The following is a 21812-nucleotide window of genomic DNA, read 5'->3' as shown; positions in this document are numbered from 1 at the left end:
ATATTCCAGAGTGCTGATATAGTGGGAGAAGTCTAGTGACTTCAGGGTTAATTTTGTTATCAGAAGCGTTGGACATTATTTTTGGTAGAGTTTTTTGGCAGGTTGCAGACAGTATCTTTCCTTTCCTGTTCTTTCAAGTTAGTTTGGCCCCATCGTTTGCTCAGCCTATTTTTCTGCCTTTGTTTGTGTTTTCATCTTGCTTCACCGTCTTTCCTTTGGGGTCTGCTCTGGGGAGTTAGTTTTCCTCTTTACTTACTTTAGGCTTATTTAGCTCTCCGGTTGTGACGAGGCATCCAGGACCACTGTAGGCACACTCCACGACTGCTTCTAGTTGTGTGTTAAGGTCAGGGCTCTGCAGTCTGCATAGTTACCAACCTCTCTGGTTTTCTGAGACTTAGCGTTGTGTTGCTTTTTTCCTCCTCGGTGACCCATTCATAACAGTGCGGTTTACCGAGTGAGGGGAACAGAGCTGTTACATTTTATATATTAATCTGGAAAGGTAGGCAGTGTTTATAAAAAGAAATATACAAATATGTTACAAAAGTTACAAAATGGGAACAAAACCAATATGGTATATACAATCACATGGTGAAAAAGGGATAACAACACAAAAAGTACTAAACCTGTGTCACGGAAATGGCTCAGAGCTTAGCAGAGGAAAGTAATCCTTAGCAAAATGGACCGAACTACAGTAAGCTGTACCTTTCAGGACTGACAACAGAAACTCAAACTGATTTTTATTAGCACAAGGTTACTCCTATGTAATTTGCCTTGGTGTGCTCATGTGGAGGTTGGTCGTGGTATGTGCTAGTTCTTTGAGAAGTTCATAAGATCAGCGACTTTCATAATATCTCGCCTCTGGAGTTCCCAGGCGGGAGATATTGTCGTGTTTCCTATCACGATTTTACCTTTTCTATAAAGATAAAACATTGCATGGATAGCATCATCCATCTGGCCCAATATTAAGTTGGATGTGTTCAGCCAGCTTTATGGTGATGTGAGTGAATGCATTATGTTTGTCCCTTCGCCACGACACTGAAATTATATCCCCAATAAATATTGGATTGATGAAAACCTCAACTGACTCCAGAGTGAGTCAAACTCTTTGAACATAAGAAACTCTTGTCTTGGAAATGTATTTCTCCACCTCTGAGTATGCAAAACCTAGCCTTGGTAGCTCTCTCTCTGCTGTAATTACCTGATCACGTTCACGGCAGGAGGTTCTACTTCAATGAATGTTAAAGTGACCGCTCTTTCTCGCTTCCCCAGTTATAATTAATCCCATATGTTCAATGTAAGGGTGAATTGTTCCCTCTCCGGAGATGTCTTTATGGATTTCACAATTTCCTCTTTGACAAAAGGTAAAACTTCTGAAAAAGGGGAGGTTTTGTGATACTATCTGCCATATAGGATACAAAAGTGGTTAGGAAGTTGACAAAGGATGAAGCCTCCTGTATTCCCTGCTTAGGCGAAGGGATTGGAATGTCCCATACTCTACTGCTCATCATACTGAAATATGAGGCTGTCAAAAGATAGAAGCATGATGATGCAGTGTCAGTCTAGTGCCACCTATAGGTAGTTATAGGTAAGGCTGACTTAGATGCCTTGAAACATGATATATTAGTAAATGGATCTCTTAGCCCGGATGAAGTTTGTGTATTTACTTTAAAAATAAATTTCAGAATGACTGCATGTTCCTTTAAACCAAACATGAAAAAGAGAGGTGATTCCCGGGGATCACCGGTCTCGTTCCTGTCTGGTTTGAATACATTTTCTTCCCACAGCGTGTGGATCATCGGTCGGAGCAGCAGCCCATCAGTCATGCAAATACGGACTTGTGTCAGGTCACAACCCAGGTAGGTAAGCATATACAATCTTTTGTATGCAATTCTTGGAGTGTCTTTTCTCTCTTTCTTTGCATGTAAACGGGATCGACCTTATCAACCTGGAGGATAAGATATCCGTTTTTGGGAAAGTGTAGCATTGTAGTGTAAACTTCGCCATGTCCTCCATTTTTCCTCTATGTGGGGGAACAAAATGGATTTCCTAACCAACCTCAACATCATTCATGATAATTTGATACAACAGGCCATTGGAGTATCCATCAAACAATACTTTCCAACAAGACAAGCTACAACACCAGACTTACCTAGTGGCGAGATAAGGTTATGACTGATCTTTTTGTTAAACTAGATCTCTATAAAATAGTGATCCAACATGCCATTGACATTATATTTTTTAAATTGTATGTTAATGATAATATAATTCCATGAAGTTATAAAAATAAAACAAAAAAACACATTTGGCATCACTGCATTCAGAATTGCCCAATCTATCAAAATATAAAAATAATCTGATCAGTAAATGGCATAATGAGAAAAAGATCAAAACACCAATATTAAGTTTTTTTTGGTCCCCTCAATACTGCATTAAAATGTAATAACAGGCAATCGAAACATCGCATCTAACCCAAAATGGTCTCATTAAAAACATAAACTCAACGCACAAAAAATGAGCCCTCACCAGGCCCCAGATCCCGAAAAATGGAGACGCTACGGGTTTCGGAAAATGGCACTTTTTTTTTTGCAAACTTTGGATTTTTTTTCACCACTTAAATCAAAAAGCACTTACATATGTTTGGTATCTGTGAACTCGCAATGACCTGGGAAATCATAATGGCAGGTCATTTTTAGCATTTAGTAAACATTGTAGAAAAAAAACAATTGTGGCACTGAACTTTTTTTTGCAATTTCACCGCACTATATGGTAAAATGAAGGGAGTTATTCAAAAGTACAACTCATCCTGCAAAAAACGAGCCTGCAGACCACCATATTGAGGGAAAAGTAAAAAGTTATGGCTCTGGGAAGAAGGGGAGAGAAAATGGAAAATCCCAAGGTCGTGAAGGGGTTAAACAAAAAATGAGCGATTTTCTCCATCAAATATTGCCAACTGGCATATTTTCATCTTCTACCTAAGATTTATAAAAGTTAAACCCCTCCCTGGTCATCCAATGATATCTGGCATTTAATCTATTACCGCCCACTTTTCCCATTATATTGATTTATTTTTGCGTGTGAGAGACCTTCACACGTATGGGACTCCACTCATCTAATCACTAAAATTCAAAAATGATCACTGCCCCTATTGTTTCTTTACATTAGATGTCAAGTCATTGTATTCCAATATTCAATATACTGTATATAGGGGTTGGAAGCCATCAAATACTAAAGTGTGGAAAATAAGTATTTGATACCCAGTCGATTTTGCAAGTTTTCCCACCTACAAAGTATGGAGAGGTCTGTAATTTTTATCTTAGGTACACTTCAACTGGGAGAGACAGAATCTACAAATAAAATCCAGAAAATTGCATTCTATGATTTTTATATAATTAATTTGCATTTTGTTGCATGGAATTAGTATTTGATACAATAGAAAAACAGAAGTTAATATTTGGTCCAGAAATCTTTGCAGTTACAGAAGTCAGACATTTCCGGCAGTTCGTGACCAAGTTTGCACACACTGCAGTAGGTATTTTGGCCCACCCCTCCTTAAAGATCTTATCTAGATCTTTCAGGTTTTGGGGTTGTCACTGGGATACATTTGAGTCTCTGCTTCCTCCAAAGATTTTCTATGGGGTTCAGGGCTGGTGGCTAGGCCACTCCGGGACCTTGAAATGCAAAAACTTGTGATACATGACCCCATCCATCCTCCCTTCAATACGGTGCAGTCGTCATGTCCCCTTTGCATAAAAGCATCCTCAAAGTATGATGTTTCCCTCACCATGCTTCATGGTTGGTACGGTGTTCTTGGGACTTGTAATCATCCTTATTCTTCATCCAAACTAGGCAAGTGAAGTTATTACCAAAAAGTTCTACTTTAGTTTTATCTTACCTCCTCCTATGCCTCCTCTGGATCATCCAGATGGTCACTGGTGGGCCTTACCATGCAGGATTTTAAGGCATGACGGCGTAGTGTGTTACTAAAGGTAATGTTTAATATTGTGATGCCAGCTCTCTTCAACTCATTGACCAGGTCCTTCCATGTACTGTAGTTTCGGCCTGATTACTACCTTTCAGAATCCTCCTTATCCCACGAGGCGAGATCTTGCATGGAGAACCAGGTCGAGGAACGTTGACAGTCATCTTGTGTTTCTTCCATCTTCTAATAATTGAGCCAACAGTTTTTGCCTTCTTACCAAGCTACTTGCTTATTGTCCTGTAGCCCAGGTTTACAATTTTGTCCCTTGTGTTGTCATGATACCAGTGCTGGGTGACCGGCACTGCTGGGGTTAATGTTCTGACCTCAGTGCAGACTCTCACCTGCACACCTGGGACCTATTAGGGTGGCCTCTCATTGGTTCTGGGGAGGCTTCTTATAGCCTCAGGACGCTCCCATCCCTGTCAGTTATACTTTCACCCTTGGCATTGTGTGGTGACCCCTGAGTGTGTTAGTGCTGTGTTCTGGCTGCTTGATTCTCTGTGTATGACTCGGTCTGTTCCCTGGATATCGCTTTGGATTCTGCTTGGTACCTTCTATGTCCGTTTGGTTTTTGATCTCTGATTGGCCCTGACTGTCCATTCTGTCACATCCCTGGTACTGTATTGATATCTTGTGTATGACCTTTGCCTTTGTCTGACCTCCCATCTGTTTATCCCTCCTGTACCTCGTTTGCCTGTATTGTGCCTGACCTCTGCTTTGCCCGACTCTGAGTTTTCTTCCTCCTCTGAAAGCAGGACGCTAAGCCCCGCCCCCTGTCAGTCACATGACCGTTCACATGACCGTACAGTGGGGCAAAAAAGTATTTAGTCAGTCAGCAATAGTGCAAGTTCTACCACTTAAAAAGATGAGAGGCGTCTGTAATTTACATCATAGGTAGACCTCAACTATGGGAGACAAACTGAGAAAAAAAAATCCAGAAAATCACATTGTCTGTTTTTTTTTTCATTTTATTTGCATATTATGGTGGAAAATAAGTATTTGGTCAGAAACAAAATTTCATCTCAATACTTTGTGATATATCCTTTGTTGGCAATGACAGAGGTCAAACGTTTTCTGTAAGTCTTCACAAGGTTGCCACACACTGTTGTTGGTATGTTGGCCCATTCCTCCATGCAGATCTCCTCTAGAGCAGTGATGTTTTTGGCTTTTCGCTTGGCAACACGGACTTTCAACTCCCACCAAAGGTTTTCTATAGGGTTGAGATCTGGAGACTGGCTAGGCCACTCCAGGACCTTGAAATGCTTCTTACGAAGCCACTCCTTCGTTGCCCTGGCGGTGTGCTTTGGATCATTGTCATGTTGAAAGACCCAGCCACGTTTCATCATCAATGCCCTTGCTGATGGAAGGAGGTTTGCACTCAAAATCTCACGATACATGGCCCCATTCATTCTTTCATGTACCCGGATCAGTCATCCTGGCCCCTTTGCAGAGAAACAGCCCCAAAGCATGATGTTTCCACCACCATGCTTTACAGTAGGTATGGTGTTTGATGGATGCAACTCAGTATTCTTTTTCCTCCAAACACGACAAGTTGTGTTTCTACCAAACAGTTCCAGTTTGGTTTCATCAGACCATAGGACATTCTCCCAAAACTCCTCTGGATCATCCAAATGCTCTCTAGCAAACTTCAGACGGGCCCGGACATGTACAGGCTTAAGCAGTGGGACACGTCTGGCACTGCAGGACCTGAGTCCATGGTGGCGTAGTGTGTTACTTATGGTAGGCCTTGTTACATTGGTCCCAGCTCTCTGCAGTTCATTCACTAGGTCCCCCCTGCGTGGTTCTGGGATTTTTGCTCACCGTTCTTGTGATCATTCTGACCCCACGGGGTGGGATTTTGCGTGGAGCACCAGATCGAGGGAGATTATCAGTGGTCTTGTATGTCTTCCATTTTCTAATTATTGCTCCCACAGTTGATTTCTTCACTCCAAGCTGGTTGGCCATTGCAGATTCAGTCTTCCCAGCCTGGTGCAGGGCTACAATTTTGTTTCTGGTGTCCTTTGACAGCTCTTTGGTCTTCACCATAGTGGAGTTTGGAGTCAGACTGTTTGAGGGTGTGCACAGGTGTCTTTTTATACTGATAACAAGTTTAAACAGGTGCCATTACTACAGGTAATGAGTGGAGGAAAGAGGAGACTCTTAAAGAAGAAGTTACAGGTCTGTGAGAGCCAGAAATCTTGATTGCTTGTTTCTGACCAAATACTTATTTTCCACCATAATATGCAAATAAAATGAAAAAAAAACCAATGTGATTTTCTGGATTTTTTTTTCTCAGTTTGTCTCCCATAGTTGAGGTCTACCTATGATGTAAATTACAGACGCCTCTCATCTTTTTAAGTGGTGGAACTTGCACTATTGCTGACTGACTAAATACTTTTTTGCCCCACTGTAGGTCCTGTACCGGCTTTCTAATATTCTACATTCAGGTCCCGTGCATCTTTGTCTGGCTGTTCTTGTCCCCAGGGGTCCCTACGGTGCGGGTGAGTCCCTGCTTAGCGGAGCCTGTACGTTGGCGCTGTCAGGACCCTGACAGGTGTCCTTTAGACAGCTCTTTGGTCTTGGCCATGGTGGAGAGGTTGAAGTGCGAGTGTGTGGACAGGCATCTTTTATGCAGGTAAAGAGCTCAAACTGGTGCAAATTAATACAGGTAATGAGTGCAGAGTTGGAGGGATTCTTAAAGAAAAACTAATAGGTCTGTGAGAGCCAGAATTCTTTCTGATTGGTAGGTGATGAAATACCTATTTCAAGCAATAAAATGCAATTTAGTTAAGTAAAAATCATACAATGTGATTTTCTGTTTTTTATATTTAGATTCTGTCTCTCACAATTGAAATGTACCTACAGTAAAAATTACATACCTTTCCATTCTTTGTAGGCTGGAAAACTTGCAAAATCGGCAGAGTATCAAATACTTATTTTCCGCACTCTAAATCTGGTCAGTGTCATCAAATGCAACCGTATCAAAACCGGGACACCATCGTCGTGTGTGAACCCAACATATATCACAATGGGTCATTTCATGAAGTCATGTTTGATTTTCATGGGTATCTCACCGTCTGGTAGAATCCTCCGCTGTCATCACAGTTTATCTTATTAACCGGCAGCGACTTGTTTATATTCTTAAATCTCACTTCCTAAGCCGCTTCCCAAATTAATGGCACATATTCGTGCTGGTTGCTTCCCACTACATTAGACCTTTCCTCTCGCTGGTTCAGGGTAAGAGATGAATAGCTGCTTATTCATCCAGAGTGCAGAAAATGAGCAGCGACGCTGCACATCCATTACTCATCCTGCACCTCACAGCCCGATGATATTAATGCTATTTTTATGTTTATTGAAGGAAAAGACGCTGTAAAATAAGCTCGAAGGAATGTAATAAGTCTTTAGACTTCCAATAGGACGCTGCCTGCTGTACATAAAATACACGACCCACTAAGGATTATTAATGACCGGCATAAACATGTGTACAAACTGCACGGTATGCCTGCGACATAGAAACTAAGACTGCTGAAAAGTTGAAATGCGGACCATGATGGCAATGTAAAGGGTTAAAAAAAAGTTTGCTGTGTGTTAAAATTCCCCCTCTCCAACTTCATGTATCTGTGATCCATAGGTTTAAGAAAGTAGGCTGCCCTCACCAGGAGGCAGCTCACGCACACAACCGACAGTAAAAATCGGACAGTTGCTAGCCATCGTTTTGTTAATCTATGGGGCGGTGCATGGGTCTCCCTCCCAGGGCTGTGGGGTACTCGGTACCGGGCCAGTGTCAGGGGAATGTGTCACAGCAGCGGTGACCCGGTCCGTGGCCCTGGGCGCCCAAGTAATGGGGGAATGTAGTTAATGGAATGGAATAGTTCGTGACGCCACCTGAGGTGTTCGGCAAGGGAGGTGTTAAGCCGACGCTGCATGCAGATCCACTGGGACTGATGGTATGGTGCAGCAAAGATGTAAGAGCTCCCCACAGATGAAGCTATAGTCCCAGGGCAGTGTAGATGTGGTTGGCACGGGGATGTAGCAGTGCCGTAAGGGTAGGAAGCAGACAAGACACAGCAGGGTGCAATTTATGTACCTTTACTTGATAACTGCAGTCCAGAGTCCTGATTACAGATGGTATTGGAGCAGGCTAGCCGGGAAGCAACTCAGGGATTCTCTCTCAGCAGACGGGCTGTGCAGTCTCCTTCCTAGCGCTTGTTGAATGAAGTACTCCAAGTACTAAGTTACTCTGAAGTTCCTCCTGTCAGATGTTCCCAAGAACCTTACTTGCACGGCAGACAGCTGTAGCCTCTCTCGGGGACTCCTCTCTTGAGTCCTGGCCCTCTATCCGAGCTGCTGTTGTGCCTCAAGTCTTTGACGGGAGTAGGGCATTTACAGCCTCCTACTCCTCTGGTATCTGCTGTAGGACTGTTAGTATCCGTACAGCCGTGGAGACCAGGCTCCAGTTCTTTCGCTCTCACTGCGAGGCAGCTATCCTTTCCTAGCTCAACCTCCAGCTTCTCACTTCACCCTCCGCAGACTAACTGAGCACTCCTTCCTCTTGGCCCTCAGAGAGCACTCCTCCCGTTAATCCTGGTTCAGAGTTCCCCCTGCTGGCCTGGAGTGGAACTGTGTTGCATGTATGGATTGACTGCGAGAGAGACCCATCATTGCCTCCAAGCCTGGAATTACCCTCCCCTGGAGGAAGGCAAAGCCACTGTGGCGACTATACTCCTGGGGGCGCCACATTGGCCCCTAGTGCAAGTCAGCACTCCTGGGCTGAACAAAACAGGAAACATATATACAGTTACAATAATAATTGTACAAGATTTAAAAATGAAAAATGTACAAAAACCAAGTGCTTCAAAAATGGTCCTATGATGGCAAGTCCAAGCATCAATGTCCATGGTCCATTCCTGGGCAAATGGTGACAGTTTTTGACCACACACAAGTCCTTTGGTTCAGTGTCCATAAAACCGGGAAAATTCAAAGGAAACTCTTACAGGTTACCTGTAGGCACAAAGCTTAAGAACAGTTACATATTTACACATACACAATTTCAACATTTACATTTATTTTGCTATATACGATATCTAAGGGGTGGTATACCTTGTGTGGTGCGGGTAGACCTGCGTAAGACTGGTGTAGTGGGTACTGTACTGGATACACTACTGGGGGTTCTATGTAACACAGGGATACTGGATTGTCTGTGAACTCCTAGACTCACCAGGGGCATAGCAGGTTCACCACTGGCAGGGCGAGGGTTCTCTGGCTCCACTGCTGGTGTGGCTTTTGCTGCCTGATTTTCCTGATCCTCAGGATTTCCTTGAGTCTCGTCTTCCTGTGCTACCAATTGGGGAAACAGCAACACTGGCACCACTATAGCATCGTTCACTTTAGTCCAGTTCGCAGGGAATTCTCTAAGCACTGTGCTGACCTTCTCTTCTTCCACCATTGGTTGGAGGTTATCTGGTTCTTCTTTTCTTTCTTTTAACTGGTTAGGGCATAACTTTAAATGATCTCTCTATACCGCTGCTGAGGTCTCTCCTCCATCTTTACTAACAAGGCATACCTTAGTATTATCAAAGTTTGAGGGCAGAATGGTGTAAGGTTCAGCTTCCCATTGATCATCCAATTTGTGCAATTCTCTCTTTCTTTTCAAGACTTGCTCACCCGGCGACAAAGGAACAGCAGGTGCCTTTTGATTGTAAAGCTTCTCCTGCTTTTGCCTTGCCTGATTCAGACTCCTTTCCACGCATTCCTGAACTCTCCGGTACTGTTGCTGCCTCTCCGTGTCCCAATCAGCCTCTGGTGACGCTACTTCAGGTGTTAGGACTCCCATGTCTAAGTCGATAGGCAGCTTACCAGGTCTGGCTCTCATTAAATAGGCTGGGGTACAGTTGGTGGAGTTCACTGGGATATGGTTGTAGAGGTCCACCAGATCGGGCAACTTCTCTGGCCACAGATTCCTCTCCTCCAAGTGCAAAGTCTTCAGGAGGTCCATCACTACCTGGTTCATCTTCTCGCACATGCCATTGGTCTGTGGGAGGTACGGTGTTGTCCTGATCTTCTTACAACCATACAGGTTACAGAATTCGTGGAACACTTCTGCCTCGAAAGCTGGACCTTGATCTGTCAGCACTCTTTCAGGATATCCATGTGGTCTACAGAAGTGCTGTTGGAATGCTCTGGCTGCTGTCCTGGCCGTCTGATCTTTGACAGGCACAACTACCAGGAATCTTGAGTAGTGGTCCACAATGGTAAGTGCATAGATATAGCCTGACCGGCTTGGAACCAGCTTCACATGGTCCAGGGCTGCCAACTCAAGGGGCTGTTTGGTGATAATTGGCTGTAGGGGAGCTCTATGGCTGTCCTGATCCTTTCTGCGCAGGTTACATTGTCCACACTCCTGGCACCACCTCTCAATGGCTTCCTCATACTAGCCCAGTAGAACCTCTCTCGGAGCAATACTTCCAACTTCTTCCATCCAAAGTGTCCAGTTCCATTGTGGTATGCTTCCAGGATCATTGATGCCTCTCTCTTTGGGACTATCACCTGCCAGACCAGCTCATGAGTGCGGGCATTGATACTCCTCCGACACAGCTTCCCTTCATAAATGAACAGCCTACCTCTCTCCTTCCACAACTGCTGAGTTTCTTCAGGAGCATCCGACTCTGGACGTGAGTCAGCTCGTGTCAGCAGCTCCTTCACCGGGCGGACTGCAGGGTCACTATCTTGCGTTTCTGCGCAATCATGATGGGGCAATGGGTTCAGGGTGACCTCCTTCACGCCAGACTGTCTGTTTCTCACTCCTTGAGCACGCTGGGCCGCAAGTGGCCGGTGGAAGGGAGGTAGCTCTATCTCTTCAAGAGCCTCAGGGTCTTCTCCGGCATCTGGTAGGTTAGGCATTCTGGACAGCGCATCAGCATTGGCATTCTTGTGCCCCGCCCAGTACTTGATGGTAAACTCATAGTTCGATAGCCGAGCCATCCATCGCTGTTCCAGTGCACCTAGTTTTGCGGTTTCCAAATGCGTCAACGGGTTGTTGTCCGTGAAGATAGTGAACTTGGCAGAGGCTAGGTAATGTTTGAACCTTTCGGTGACAGCCCAGACTATGGCCAGGAACTCCAGCTTGAAAGAACTGTAATTATCAGAGTTTCATTCAGTGGGGCGCAGCTTCCTGCTGGTATAGGACATCACTCTTTCTTTCCCATTCTGTACCTGCGACAGTACTGCCTAGTCCCACGTTGCAGGCATCTGTGTACAGCACAAAGGGTTTGTCATAATCTGGGTAGGCCAGAACTTCGTCTCCTGTGAGGGCCATCTTCAACCTGGTGAAGGACCTTTCCAAATCTTCAGTCCATTCAAAGGTGGAATTTTTTTGTTTGGTCTTCTTGGACTGCCCCACCAGGAGATTTTGCATAGGGGTGGCTATTTCTGTAAGCCCTTGATAAATCTTCGGTAGTAGCCTACCAGTCCAAGGAATTGGTGTACTTCATGAAGGTTGCTGGGCTTCGGCCAGTCCCGGATGACTGTGACCTTATAAGGATCTGGTGCCACACCTTCTGCAGTGACCACATGACCGAGGTACTGCACCTTGGGCTTCAGGAGGTGACACTTGGAGGGCTTCACCTTCAGGCCAAAATTGGACAAAGCTTCAAACACTTCAGCCAGGTGCTCCAGATGATCTTCATAGGTTTTGGAGAAAACAATGACATCATCCAGGTACAACAGGACCGTCTCAAAGTTCATGTGTCCCAGGCAGCACTCCATCAGCCGTTGAAATGTTTCTGGAGCAGTGCAGAGCCCAAATGGCATATAATTGACCTCACAGAGACCCATTGGAGTAGTAAATGCTGTTTTCTTCTTGTCTGCCTCTGCCACGGGAACCTGCCAGTACCCACTGGTGAGATCCAAGGTGGAAAAGTAATTAGCAGTTTTAAGTGCAGCCAATGATTCCTCAATTCTAGGTAGTGGGTAGGCATCTTTATGTGTAATGCTGTTAATTTTCCTGTAATCAACACACATTCTCATGGTACCATCCTTTTTGTTTACAAACACTAATGGAGTTGCCCAGGGGCTACAGCTATCTCTGATGACCCCTGCCTCCTTCATCTCTCTCAACATACTCTTAGTACATTGGTATTGTGTTGGGGGTATAGGTCTGTACCTCTACTTTATGGGGGGATGGTCTCCAGTGGGGATATGATGTTGAACCCCTTTTGCCTGCCCAAAATCAAGTGGGTGTTTGCTGAATACCCGCTCATACTCTTGTGTCACTCTGTAAACCCCATTTTTCTGGTATGAAGGTGTAGAGTCAGTCCCCACCTGCAGTTGCTGGCACCACTCCTCCAGCTGCTTCACAGAGCCATTGTCCTCCACCTGATCGGATGAGATCAAGGGCTCTGCTGCCTGCAAAGAGTTATTGACAGTGAGCAGCTTGGCAACTGTGGCGTACCTACTGTAGGTATCGTGGCCTCCTCTTCCCCACAATTCAAAAGGCGTACAGGTACTCTCCCCTTTCGTACGTCAACCACCCCTCTGGCTGTCAGGACAGTGGGCCTGCTCTCGGAGTATACTGGTTCTACTAACGCCTGGTAATCTCTCCCTCTAAGACCTATGGCTGCCCGGCACCAAACCAACATTTCACATCTGGGGGGTATTGCAATGGGGAAGGGGTCACTCACTCTGACACTGCCAATTTCTCCGCCAGAGAGTTCTACCTGTTGTCTTTGCATCAGGGCTCTGATCTTTTTCTGCAGGACTCGTTGTTCACTGGAACCAGCAATCTCGGCCACCTGTTGCAACAAGACAATAACCTCGGACAGTTTTCAATTACATTTGTACCGAGTCATCATGGGATTACATTCACGTCGATCAATATCAACAACTAGAGTTGAGCGGCTTTTGTTTTTTTAGGGTCGAGTTTCGTTTCGTGAAACCCGACTTTTCCAAAAGTCGGTTCGAGCAAGATCGTCCGATTATAGGGAAAAGTCGGGGTCGTCCCGAAACACGAAACCCAATGTAAGTCAATGGGGAATAAAAGTCGGCAGTGAGAGGAGGACAGGAAACACACCTACAGTGCCCATTTGAATGCCAAAAGCATCAATTCTTCTTACTTAAGCTTGTCAACCTTAAATAACTTCATAATACAAGTTACGCACTGAAAAATGGGGGTTATTTGGCTAAAGTTGTGGGGGGGGAGGGCTGGCTCCAGGTTTTCATGTGCCCTGGGCGAAAGAGCGCCCCTTTAACACATACCACAACTCATCATGCTCCGATACGGCAGAGAAATAGCGGTATAGTACAATGAAAAATACTTCACTTTTTACATCTCATGACAAGGCCCATCTATTTCTCCATACAGAATCATTGGTCCCATATAATGTTTGAAACAGTATATGATGAGCTCCACATAATGCTACAGTATATGTTGGTCCCCATGGATGAAGCTCCACTGTCTTATAGGCCCAAATAATGCTCCAAACATAATGGGCCCCATTTCTAATGCTCTAGTGTATAATGGGCCCTGTAAATGCTGCTCCAGTGTCTGATGTCCACCTTTGGAATGTTCCAGTGTATGGTGGGCCCCATCTATCATTCTCCAGAGTATTGTGCTCCCCAAAAATTGCTGTCCCAACATTGAAAACAATCAAATAAGTCTCCTCGCTAGGGAATCCCTGTACTAGTCTGGACTCCTCGTCGTCCCCATCTTCCATCTCACTGCACAGTATTTCAACCTTGCAAGTGCTGTGATCCTGAGCAAGCAGGGGGGGCCCACTCGTTGGTGACGGCCCTGGCACAGGGCCTCTGATAGTACGGTGGTGTGTCTGATGGCGGGTGGGCCGAACCTGCACTTTCATCTGCAGCTTCCTCTTTGTCACAGTGTAAGATGGAACTGTATATGGGAAGGGTAACCTGAGTTTCATCAGGGTCAGATTCAGGCCGTGTAGCGTGCGAGGGGAATGTAGTGGTCTGGGTCAATGTACCAGCAGATTCATCGAGCAGTGGCTGGGCATCAGTGCACTTGTGTCGCCCCCAGGAGTACGGTCGCCACAGTGGCATTACCTTCTTCCTAGGGAGTGTGATGTCATGCTTGGGAGCAACGAACGATCTCTCTAGCAGGTTAACTGATTGGGCGGCGTTATTCCCACGAGTCATGACCCTCCAAACAGCGTTCATGAAGGCAAAGTGTTTGTTTTACGTGGGCAGTATGGTTGCAAAGCTGAACCTTAAAGGAATGTCCAGAAGGGCACCACCAGGAGTGGAGCCTACGGTTAAATTCGACTCCACCTGGGAAACCTCAACCATGCCAGCTACAGAACAGATGCACACATTGCAAGCTTAATTCCGTTAACGAACGAGACTCCGTCATGCTCCGCAGTCCGAGTCCGGCTTACTAGAGGGACACGTGAGGCTCTGGCACATGAGATTGGCCAATAACTGGTGTGTCATGCCCTTACATGTCTGTGGCTGCATGTGCGCTACACTGAAAAGGCCAGCGTTTGGCGCTTACAGGTGCAGATAACCCGCTGAACAACGTTAGTGATGGGGATCACTGATTACAATTATTACCCGCGAACAATGATTTCCCAGTAAGTGCAGGTCAACCGCAGTTCTGGAATTAGGCCTAACCGTCATTCCTGAAAAAATGAAAAACTTACGTATGCAAACCACAGGTGCTGTAGCTTGCGTAACAGCTCGCCAGCCGTTCTCACGCCCAGTATGGATTACACGTGATTGCACAAAGGTTAGAAAGGGTACCGTATCCCCAGATAACATGTATGGATAGCGTACACATTCAAAATATATGTCTATACATCAGGAGGCAGGCTCAAACGGTGTCAGGCACAGTATGGATTTGACGGCCCAGACTACACAGCGGAGGAGCAGGGAGAGGTAAAGATTGCAAATGCTGGGGCCCTGCCCAAGCAAGGGGGGCCCACTCGTGGGCGTCGGTACTGGCACTGGGCCCCTCATAGTACGGCGGTGTGTCTGACGGCGGGTGTGCACCACCACCGTCAGAGACACTTGATTGCACTATGAGGAACCCTGTGCCAGTGCCCGCGCCCAAGAGTCGGCCTACCCACCTGTCCAGGGCAACGGCACTAGCACGGTGTCATGCGCTAGGTGGTGACCCCGGCCATGGGGGGGAGGCAGCACAGTTAGGGAGTTTTAGAAAGTGGCATATGTTGATGTTGGACATTCAGCTGATGCAAAAGGCGAAATAGGTGAAGTCCCAGGAAGAGGTGGACCAAAGCAAGCCATTTTTCTGTCACCCTATGTGTCATCAGGGGAAGGTGGGACAAAATCCTTGGAAACCCATGCATGGTTCATTTTATTGAAAGTTAGATCATCCACATTTTGGGTTGACAGACGGGTCCTTTTTTCTGTCAGGATTGATCCAGCTGCACTGAAGACTCTTTCCGATAGCACACTTGCAGCTGGGCAAGCGAGCTCCTGTAAGGCATATTGTGCCAATTCAGGCCAGGTGTCCAGTTTAGCAGCCCAATAGTCAAAGGGGAATGACCTGTGTGGGAGAACATCGATATGGGAGGAAAAGTAGTTTGTAACCATAGTTGACAACTGCTGTCTCCTGTCACTTTCCATCGATGCAGTATTACCAGTTGTGTGAGCGGTACTTGAAAAATCAGTACACAACATTGTCATGAAACCCCTGTCTCCAACGCCACTTCTGCTGTGTGCACCACGAACACCTCTGCCAAGCTGCCCCCGGCCCGTACGGCTCGTGTGAGAACCATCACCGCTGCTGTGTGCTGGGAATGCCTCAAGCAACCGATTTACCAGAGTTGCTTGTTTATTAGCCAATATTAGGTCAAGGTTCTCCTGTGGCATGATGTTTTGTAATTTGCCTTTATAGCGTGGATCCAGGATGCTGGCCAACCAGTAGTCGTCATCGTTCATCATTTTGGCAATGCGGGGGTCCCTTTTTAGGTTCTGCAAGGCATAATCTGACATGTGGGCCAATGTTCCCGGTGTCAATGATGCACTGCGAGTGCTGGTTGGAGGAGCACTTTCTGGCAAATCCACATCCCTCCAGTCACGCACAAACCCTGTACCAGACCTTGTCACGCCAACATTTTCACTTGCCCCACGAGATGCATCCTCCTCCCCTAAGTAATCATCCCCATCATCCTCCTCCTCCTCTTCTTCCTCCACCTCGTCCAGGAGAGGTCCCTGAGCAGACAATGGCTGAATGTCATCAAGGAATCCCTCCTCCTCATCAACATTGGCTGCAGAAGCCTGCTCCTTAAGGTGCGTCAAAGTTTGCATGAGCAGACGCATAAGTGGGATGCTCATGCTTAGGATGGCGTCGTCTGCGCTTACCAGCCGTGTGCATTCCTCAAAACACTGAAGGACTTTACAGAGGTCTTTCAGCTTCGACCCCTGCACACCTGTCAACTCCATGTCTGCTCTCAAAGTGCCTGGCCGTGTATCCTCCCACAAATGCATTATGGCCTGCCTCTGCTCGCACAGCCGCTCCACCATGTGCAGGGTGGAGTTCCACCTTGTTGCAATGTCGATAATGAGGCGGTGGTTGGGAAGGTGGAGAAATCGCTGCAGCTTCTGCATACGAACGGAGTGTACAGGCGACCGGCGGATGTGCGCGCACAGTCTTCGCACCTTCTGGAGCAGGGCTGTTAACTCCGGATAATTTTTGAGGAAGCACTGCACCACCAGGTTCAAGGTGTGAGCCAAGCAAGGTATGTGGCTGAGTTTTGAAAGGGCTATGGCTGCCACAAAATTACGGCCGTTATCACTAACTACCTTGCCTGCCTCAAGATGTACACTACCCAGCCATGACTCAGTTTGTCGCTGAAAGTACTCGGCCAGCACCTCGGCGGTGTGTCTGTCGCCCAAACACATCATCTGCAACACAGCCTGCTGACGCTTTCCACTAGCTGCTCGATAGGGGGACACATCGTGTGCAACAGTGGCAGCTGCAGATGGAGTGCTCGTACGACTGCGCTCTGTGGACGAGCTTTCGCTTCTGGAGGAGGAGGAGGAGGAGGGTCGAACGCCTACAGCCAACTGTTTCCTATACCGTGGGCTAGGCAGCACTGTCCCACCACCGCCGTCCCCTGTGGACCCTGCATCCACCACATTAACCCAGTGCGCAGTGATGGACACGTAACGGCCCTGGCCATGCCGACTGGACCATGCATCAGTTGTGAGGTGCACCTTTCCGCTCACTGACTGCTTGAGTGCATGGACAATGCGGTCTTTCACATGATGGTGGAGGGCTGGGATGGCTTTGCGAGAGAAGAAGTGGCGACTGGGTAGGTCATAGCGTGGTACTGCATAGGCCATGAGTTTGCGGAAAGCTGCGCTTTCCACCAACCGAAAGGGCATCATCTCAAACGAGATTAGTTTGGCAATGTGGGCGTTCAAACCCAGTGTACGCGGATGAGAGACTGAGTACTTTCTTGACCTACTCATAGTGTCTGGGAGGGTGAGCTTGACTTGAGAGCTGCATATGGTGGAAGTAGCGGTGGACAGGGCGGACTGAGAGAGGGTTGATGATGGTGATGGAGTTGTTGTTCTTTCTGATGGCCTAGAATCAGTCTTTCGTTGATATAACAGTGGGATTCCCTGACTGCTGTGGCATTGCAACGACACCTCAACATTTGCTGCTGTGCTAACCGGTGGGCTTACAGTGGGGGAAACAATGTAGCGTTGCTGACTACCTTTGTTGTGATCAGTTGCACATGTGGCACTTGAGGTTTGGTATTGTGTCCACGCTTGCAAGTGCATGCTGGTTAAATGTCTAAGCATGCAACTGGTATTCAAATTTTTCAGATTTTTCCCTCGGCTAAAGGTCTTTGCGCACTTCTTACAGATAACCTTGGCCTGATCATGAGGATTTTGTTCAAAAAAGTGCCACACTGCACTCTTCCTACTTTGGCAGACATTTTGCGGCCTAGCACGCTGTGATCTTTTGACCCTCTGGACAAGCTGTCCAGCAACTCTTTTGATGTTTGGAACCTGTCTTTGGAGTGCTCCGGGCCTGCCAGATAACAGCTGTTGCGATGTCGATGTCTGCTGTGGATGCTCCTCATTTGAGCTATTGGAAGCAGCACCCTCTTCCCCCAATGGATGCCAATCTGGGTCAACAACTGGGTCATCCATCACCTCCTCTTCTATGTCATGTGCACCTTCCTCTGTGTCACCGTGTATGGTGGTATAGTGTGCGGGAAGGTGCACCTGAGTCTCATCAGGGTCAGAATCTGGCTCTGTACACTGCGAGGACAATGTAGTGCTCTGAGTGAATGTACCAGCAGAATCATCCATCAGCGGCTGTGCATCAGTGCACTCCATGTCAGATTCATCTTGGCCTGGGTATTTCACCATTTCACTTGATAATCCAGGCATGGTATGTGAAAACAGCTCCATGGAGTAATCAGTAGTATGGCCTGCGTCATCCTTCAATCTTGGTTGGGGTGAAGGACACAAGGAAAGGTGTGGTTCATGAACATGAGCCTCCAATGACGACTCAGTGCTTTTACTTTTTACAACTGAAGAAGAGGAGGCGATAGAGCTGGAGGCTGAGTCAGCAATGTAAGACAAAACTTTTTCCTGATGCTCTGGCTTTAAAAGCGGTTTGCCAACTCCTAGAAAACTAAGCGTTCGAGGCCTTATGTAGCCAGACGATGACGCAGGCTCAACACCTCCTGCATTCGGTCCTATTTTGCTCTTGCCACTACCATCAGATCCACCACCAGCACCATCATTACCAGCTGCCAACCCCCGCCCAATTCCACGGCCTCTTCCACCAGCCTTCCTCATTTTTGGTAGAAATGTAGACAAAATCCAACAAACTATATAGTAATGTAAAACAAGGTACAAGGTGTCTATAGGACAGGGGAGATTATGAATTTCTGCAGACACTTGTGGACACTGGACACTTATGGATTGTGTGAGGCCCACTGAGTATCTGAGCGCTCTGTCACAGGCTCGATGGCAGAGCTGTGACCAAAGTGACTAGAGGATAAGGGAGATTTTTAATTTCTGCACACACTTGTGGACACTGGACACTTATGGATTGTGTGAGGCCCACTGAGTATCTGAGCGCTCTGTCACGGGCAGAAATTGGCTAGTGTATCACAAACTACAAGGTGTATGTAGAATTGGGCAGAATTGGAATCTCCCTAGAGTGCAGGTCTGTAAGAACGGAACATGTCCTCGACTTATTCTCACAGAGTGACTCACTGATAGCTTCACTGTGGCTGTGATAACAGCCGTTACACGGTACTGTGTGAGGAGCGTACACCACTGTATGGTGTGAAAAAATGCACGCTCAGTACCTCAGCAGGACAAAAAAAAAAAAATTGGGATTGCTTTTAAAAAAGCAGTTTGCGGAGCAGTGGGTAAACAGCAATGCAGGAATGTCAGGAAGCCTTAGAAGGCAGCCCAACAACCAACACCACTGATACACCACTATATAGCCTCCCCTTGCACTGCACAGTGACTGGTGTGTTGTACAGGCAAAATCGCTAGCAGCAGAAGCAGTTTTTTTTTCTTCTACTCAGCAGGACAAAAAAAAAAATTGGGATTGCTTTTAAAAAAGCAGTTTCCGGAGCAGTGGGTAAACAGCAATGCAGGAATGTCAGGAAGCCTTAGAAGGCAGCCCAACAACCAACACCACTGATACACCACTATATAGCCTCCCCTTGCACTGCACAGTGACTGGTGTGTTGTACAGGCAAAATCGCTAGCAGCAGAAGCAGTTTTTGGTGTCTTCTTCCCTGCCTAACGCTCTCCCTACAAAATCATCATCAGCAGCAGCTCTCTCTATTCTGAGATCAGCATGAGTAACATGGCGGTCGGCGTGCACGCCCTTTTATACCCCCTGTGACGCCCACCAAAGCAAGCCAATCACTTGCATGCCCTTCTGAAAGATGGTGGTGACCCGTGCCTATGTCATCACGTTGCCCACAGTGTCCGTGGATCCTGATTGGCTGAAAATGAGCGCAAAACAAACTTTTGAAACGCGACTTTGGCGCGTAAGTCACCGACCTCGTGGCCGACCTCATCCTAGGGTCGGGTTTCGTTTCATGAAACCCGACTTTGCCAAAAGTCGGCGACTTTTGAATTTTTTCCACCCGTTTCGCTCAACTCTATCAACAACTATTAGACCTTGAGACTTTAGCTCTACCCGCCCCACCTTGACAGTAATTTCTTTACATTCTATCTGCGGTAAAGACTGACCATTACTAGCAACTACTGTCAGTTCATCAGTTGGGCCACGGGTAAGTTCTGAATCAGCCCAATACCTCTTGTACACAATGTACGGCATCGTAGTCACCTGGGAGCCAGTGTCCAGCAAAGCATTCATGGTGATACCGTCAATCACCACAGGAAGGATCGGTCTCCCTCCCACATACTTGGCTCTCCAGTTCTTTGGGCCTGGGGATCCTATTCCTGGGGGTTGGCCCTCTGCCCCAGGGGTTGCTTGTTTAAAGGACAATATCTTGCAAGATGACCTGCCTTGTAGCAGCGCCGACAGATGGGATGTCCGTCCTGGTCATAGCGATCGTTGTTCCTTCCTCGAAGTGGCGGGGTTCTCCTCCTCCGGAGCCACAGGACATCCTCTGGACTGGAAGCAAGCTGGATCTTTTCCTTGGAGGACACCTGCAGGTACTGCACCATCTTGGTAAGTGCAGCGGCCATCCCTTTGGTCAACTCCTGGACCCGAAGACGCAGCTCCTCAGTTGGATCTTTATCCAGAGTCTGTGCATCAGCCTCCACAGGGATGGAAGGGAAAGATATTGCTTCCTGATGTTAGGTGATCGCTGGGCGCCTAGGGGGCGCTGGACGGCTGTCAGTTGATTCCTGCAGTACCCGAATAGCCCTGTCCTTAAAATCAGCAAAGTTCAGATCAGGGTTTTGCAGGGTTATGATATGCAACTGTCCTCTGTGGGTACTGGATAGGAGTCCTTCAGTGAACTGCTCCTTTAAAAGCTTATCCTCGTCCTTCACACTATCAGGATCAACTTGGTTAACTGCTCGCAGCGCCTCCCTGCAGGTTGAGAGCTTAATCCCTTATACTGTCCTGCACCTTCTGTTTACAGCCAAAGAACCTCATCTTGATTTCAGCTGCAGGCGGGTGTCAAAGGTGCTTCTCAGCTTGGCCAGGATCTTTGCAGCAGTCTCTTTATCAGTGTCCTGCCAGGCTTTCACTTCTCTCCGTGCTGCACCCGTTAGCTGTCCAATCAGGATATTCACTTTCTGGCTTTCAGACAGAGGGTAGACTTTAAACAAACTGCACAGTCTCTCTTTAAATTCACTCAGGGTATGCGACTCACCCGAGTACTGCGGTAGCCAGGCCGCTCCTGGTATATAGGGCATAGACAGCAGCATGATGGAGACCGCTGTGGCGGGCGCTCCTCCTGGCGGTGCTGCGGGGTTGGCAACATCGCCTGTCGCTGCATCGCCATTTGGCGCGGACATCCTCTTCCCCCCCAGTTAACGTTAGCCAGGGCCGGGGGTTATGTGAGCTCACCGGCGGCCGCTTCACAGGCCCGACGCTCTGGGCTGTTGGCCTCAGCTCCTCCTCCTCTCGCGCGCCATCCTTTCTTTCCACGCGGCACTTCACTTCTTCGCGCTCTGTGTCAGGCTCCGCCCACGAAGGCCCGCCTCTTTCTTCCCACATTCGCCAAGCAGCGCGGTAATGGCGGCAACTGGCGCCAATTTCACAGTCTTTTGCACAAACACAGTCTATGGCACACAGGACCCGGGGATACCGGGCTCCGTAATCCTGTTCATGACACCAAGTTGGGTCGCCCTCCCAGGGCTGTGGGGTACTTGGTATCGGGCC

At 47.3% G+C, this 21812-nt stretch overlaps 1 protein-coding gene across 2 annotated transcripts in view; it reads left to right on the top strand.

The window, feature by feature from the left end:
* Nucleotides 1-21812, top strand: part of KIAA1217 (KIAA1217 ortholog) — an 804298-nt gene that overhangs the window by 45740 nt on the left and 736746 nt on the right. The window contains exon 3 of one of the 2 annotated variants that reach the window (XM_073581790.1): nucleotides 1785-1856. The exons of the other annotated variant lie outside the window; for it this stretch is intronic. Within the exon in view, the coding sequence (XP_073437891.1) occupies nucleotides 1785-1856 (72 nt within the window). The remainder of the gene's footprint in view (nucleotides 1-1784; nucleotides 1857-21812) is intronic. 2 annotated transcript variants of the gene reach the window in all.

This window comes from Dendrobates tinctorius, unplaced genomic scaffold, assembly GCF_039654945.1.
Source record: "Dendrobates tinctorius isolate UK_male_01 unplaced genomic scaffold, ASM3965494v1 ptg000070l, whole genome shotgun sequence".
Classification (NCBI taxonomy): domain Eukaryota; kingdom Metazoa; phylum Chordata; class Amphibia; order Anura; family Dendrobatidae; genus Dendrobates; species Dendrobates tinctorius.
Note: the sequence above shows the minus strand (reverse complement) of the source record. Positions and strands in the feature narration are given on the sequence as shown.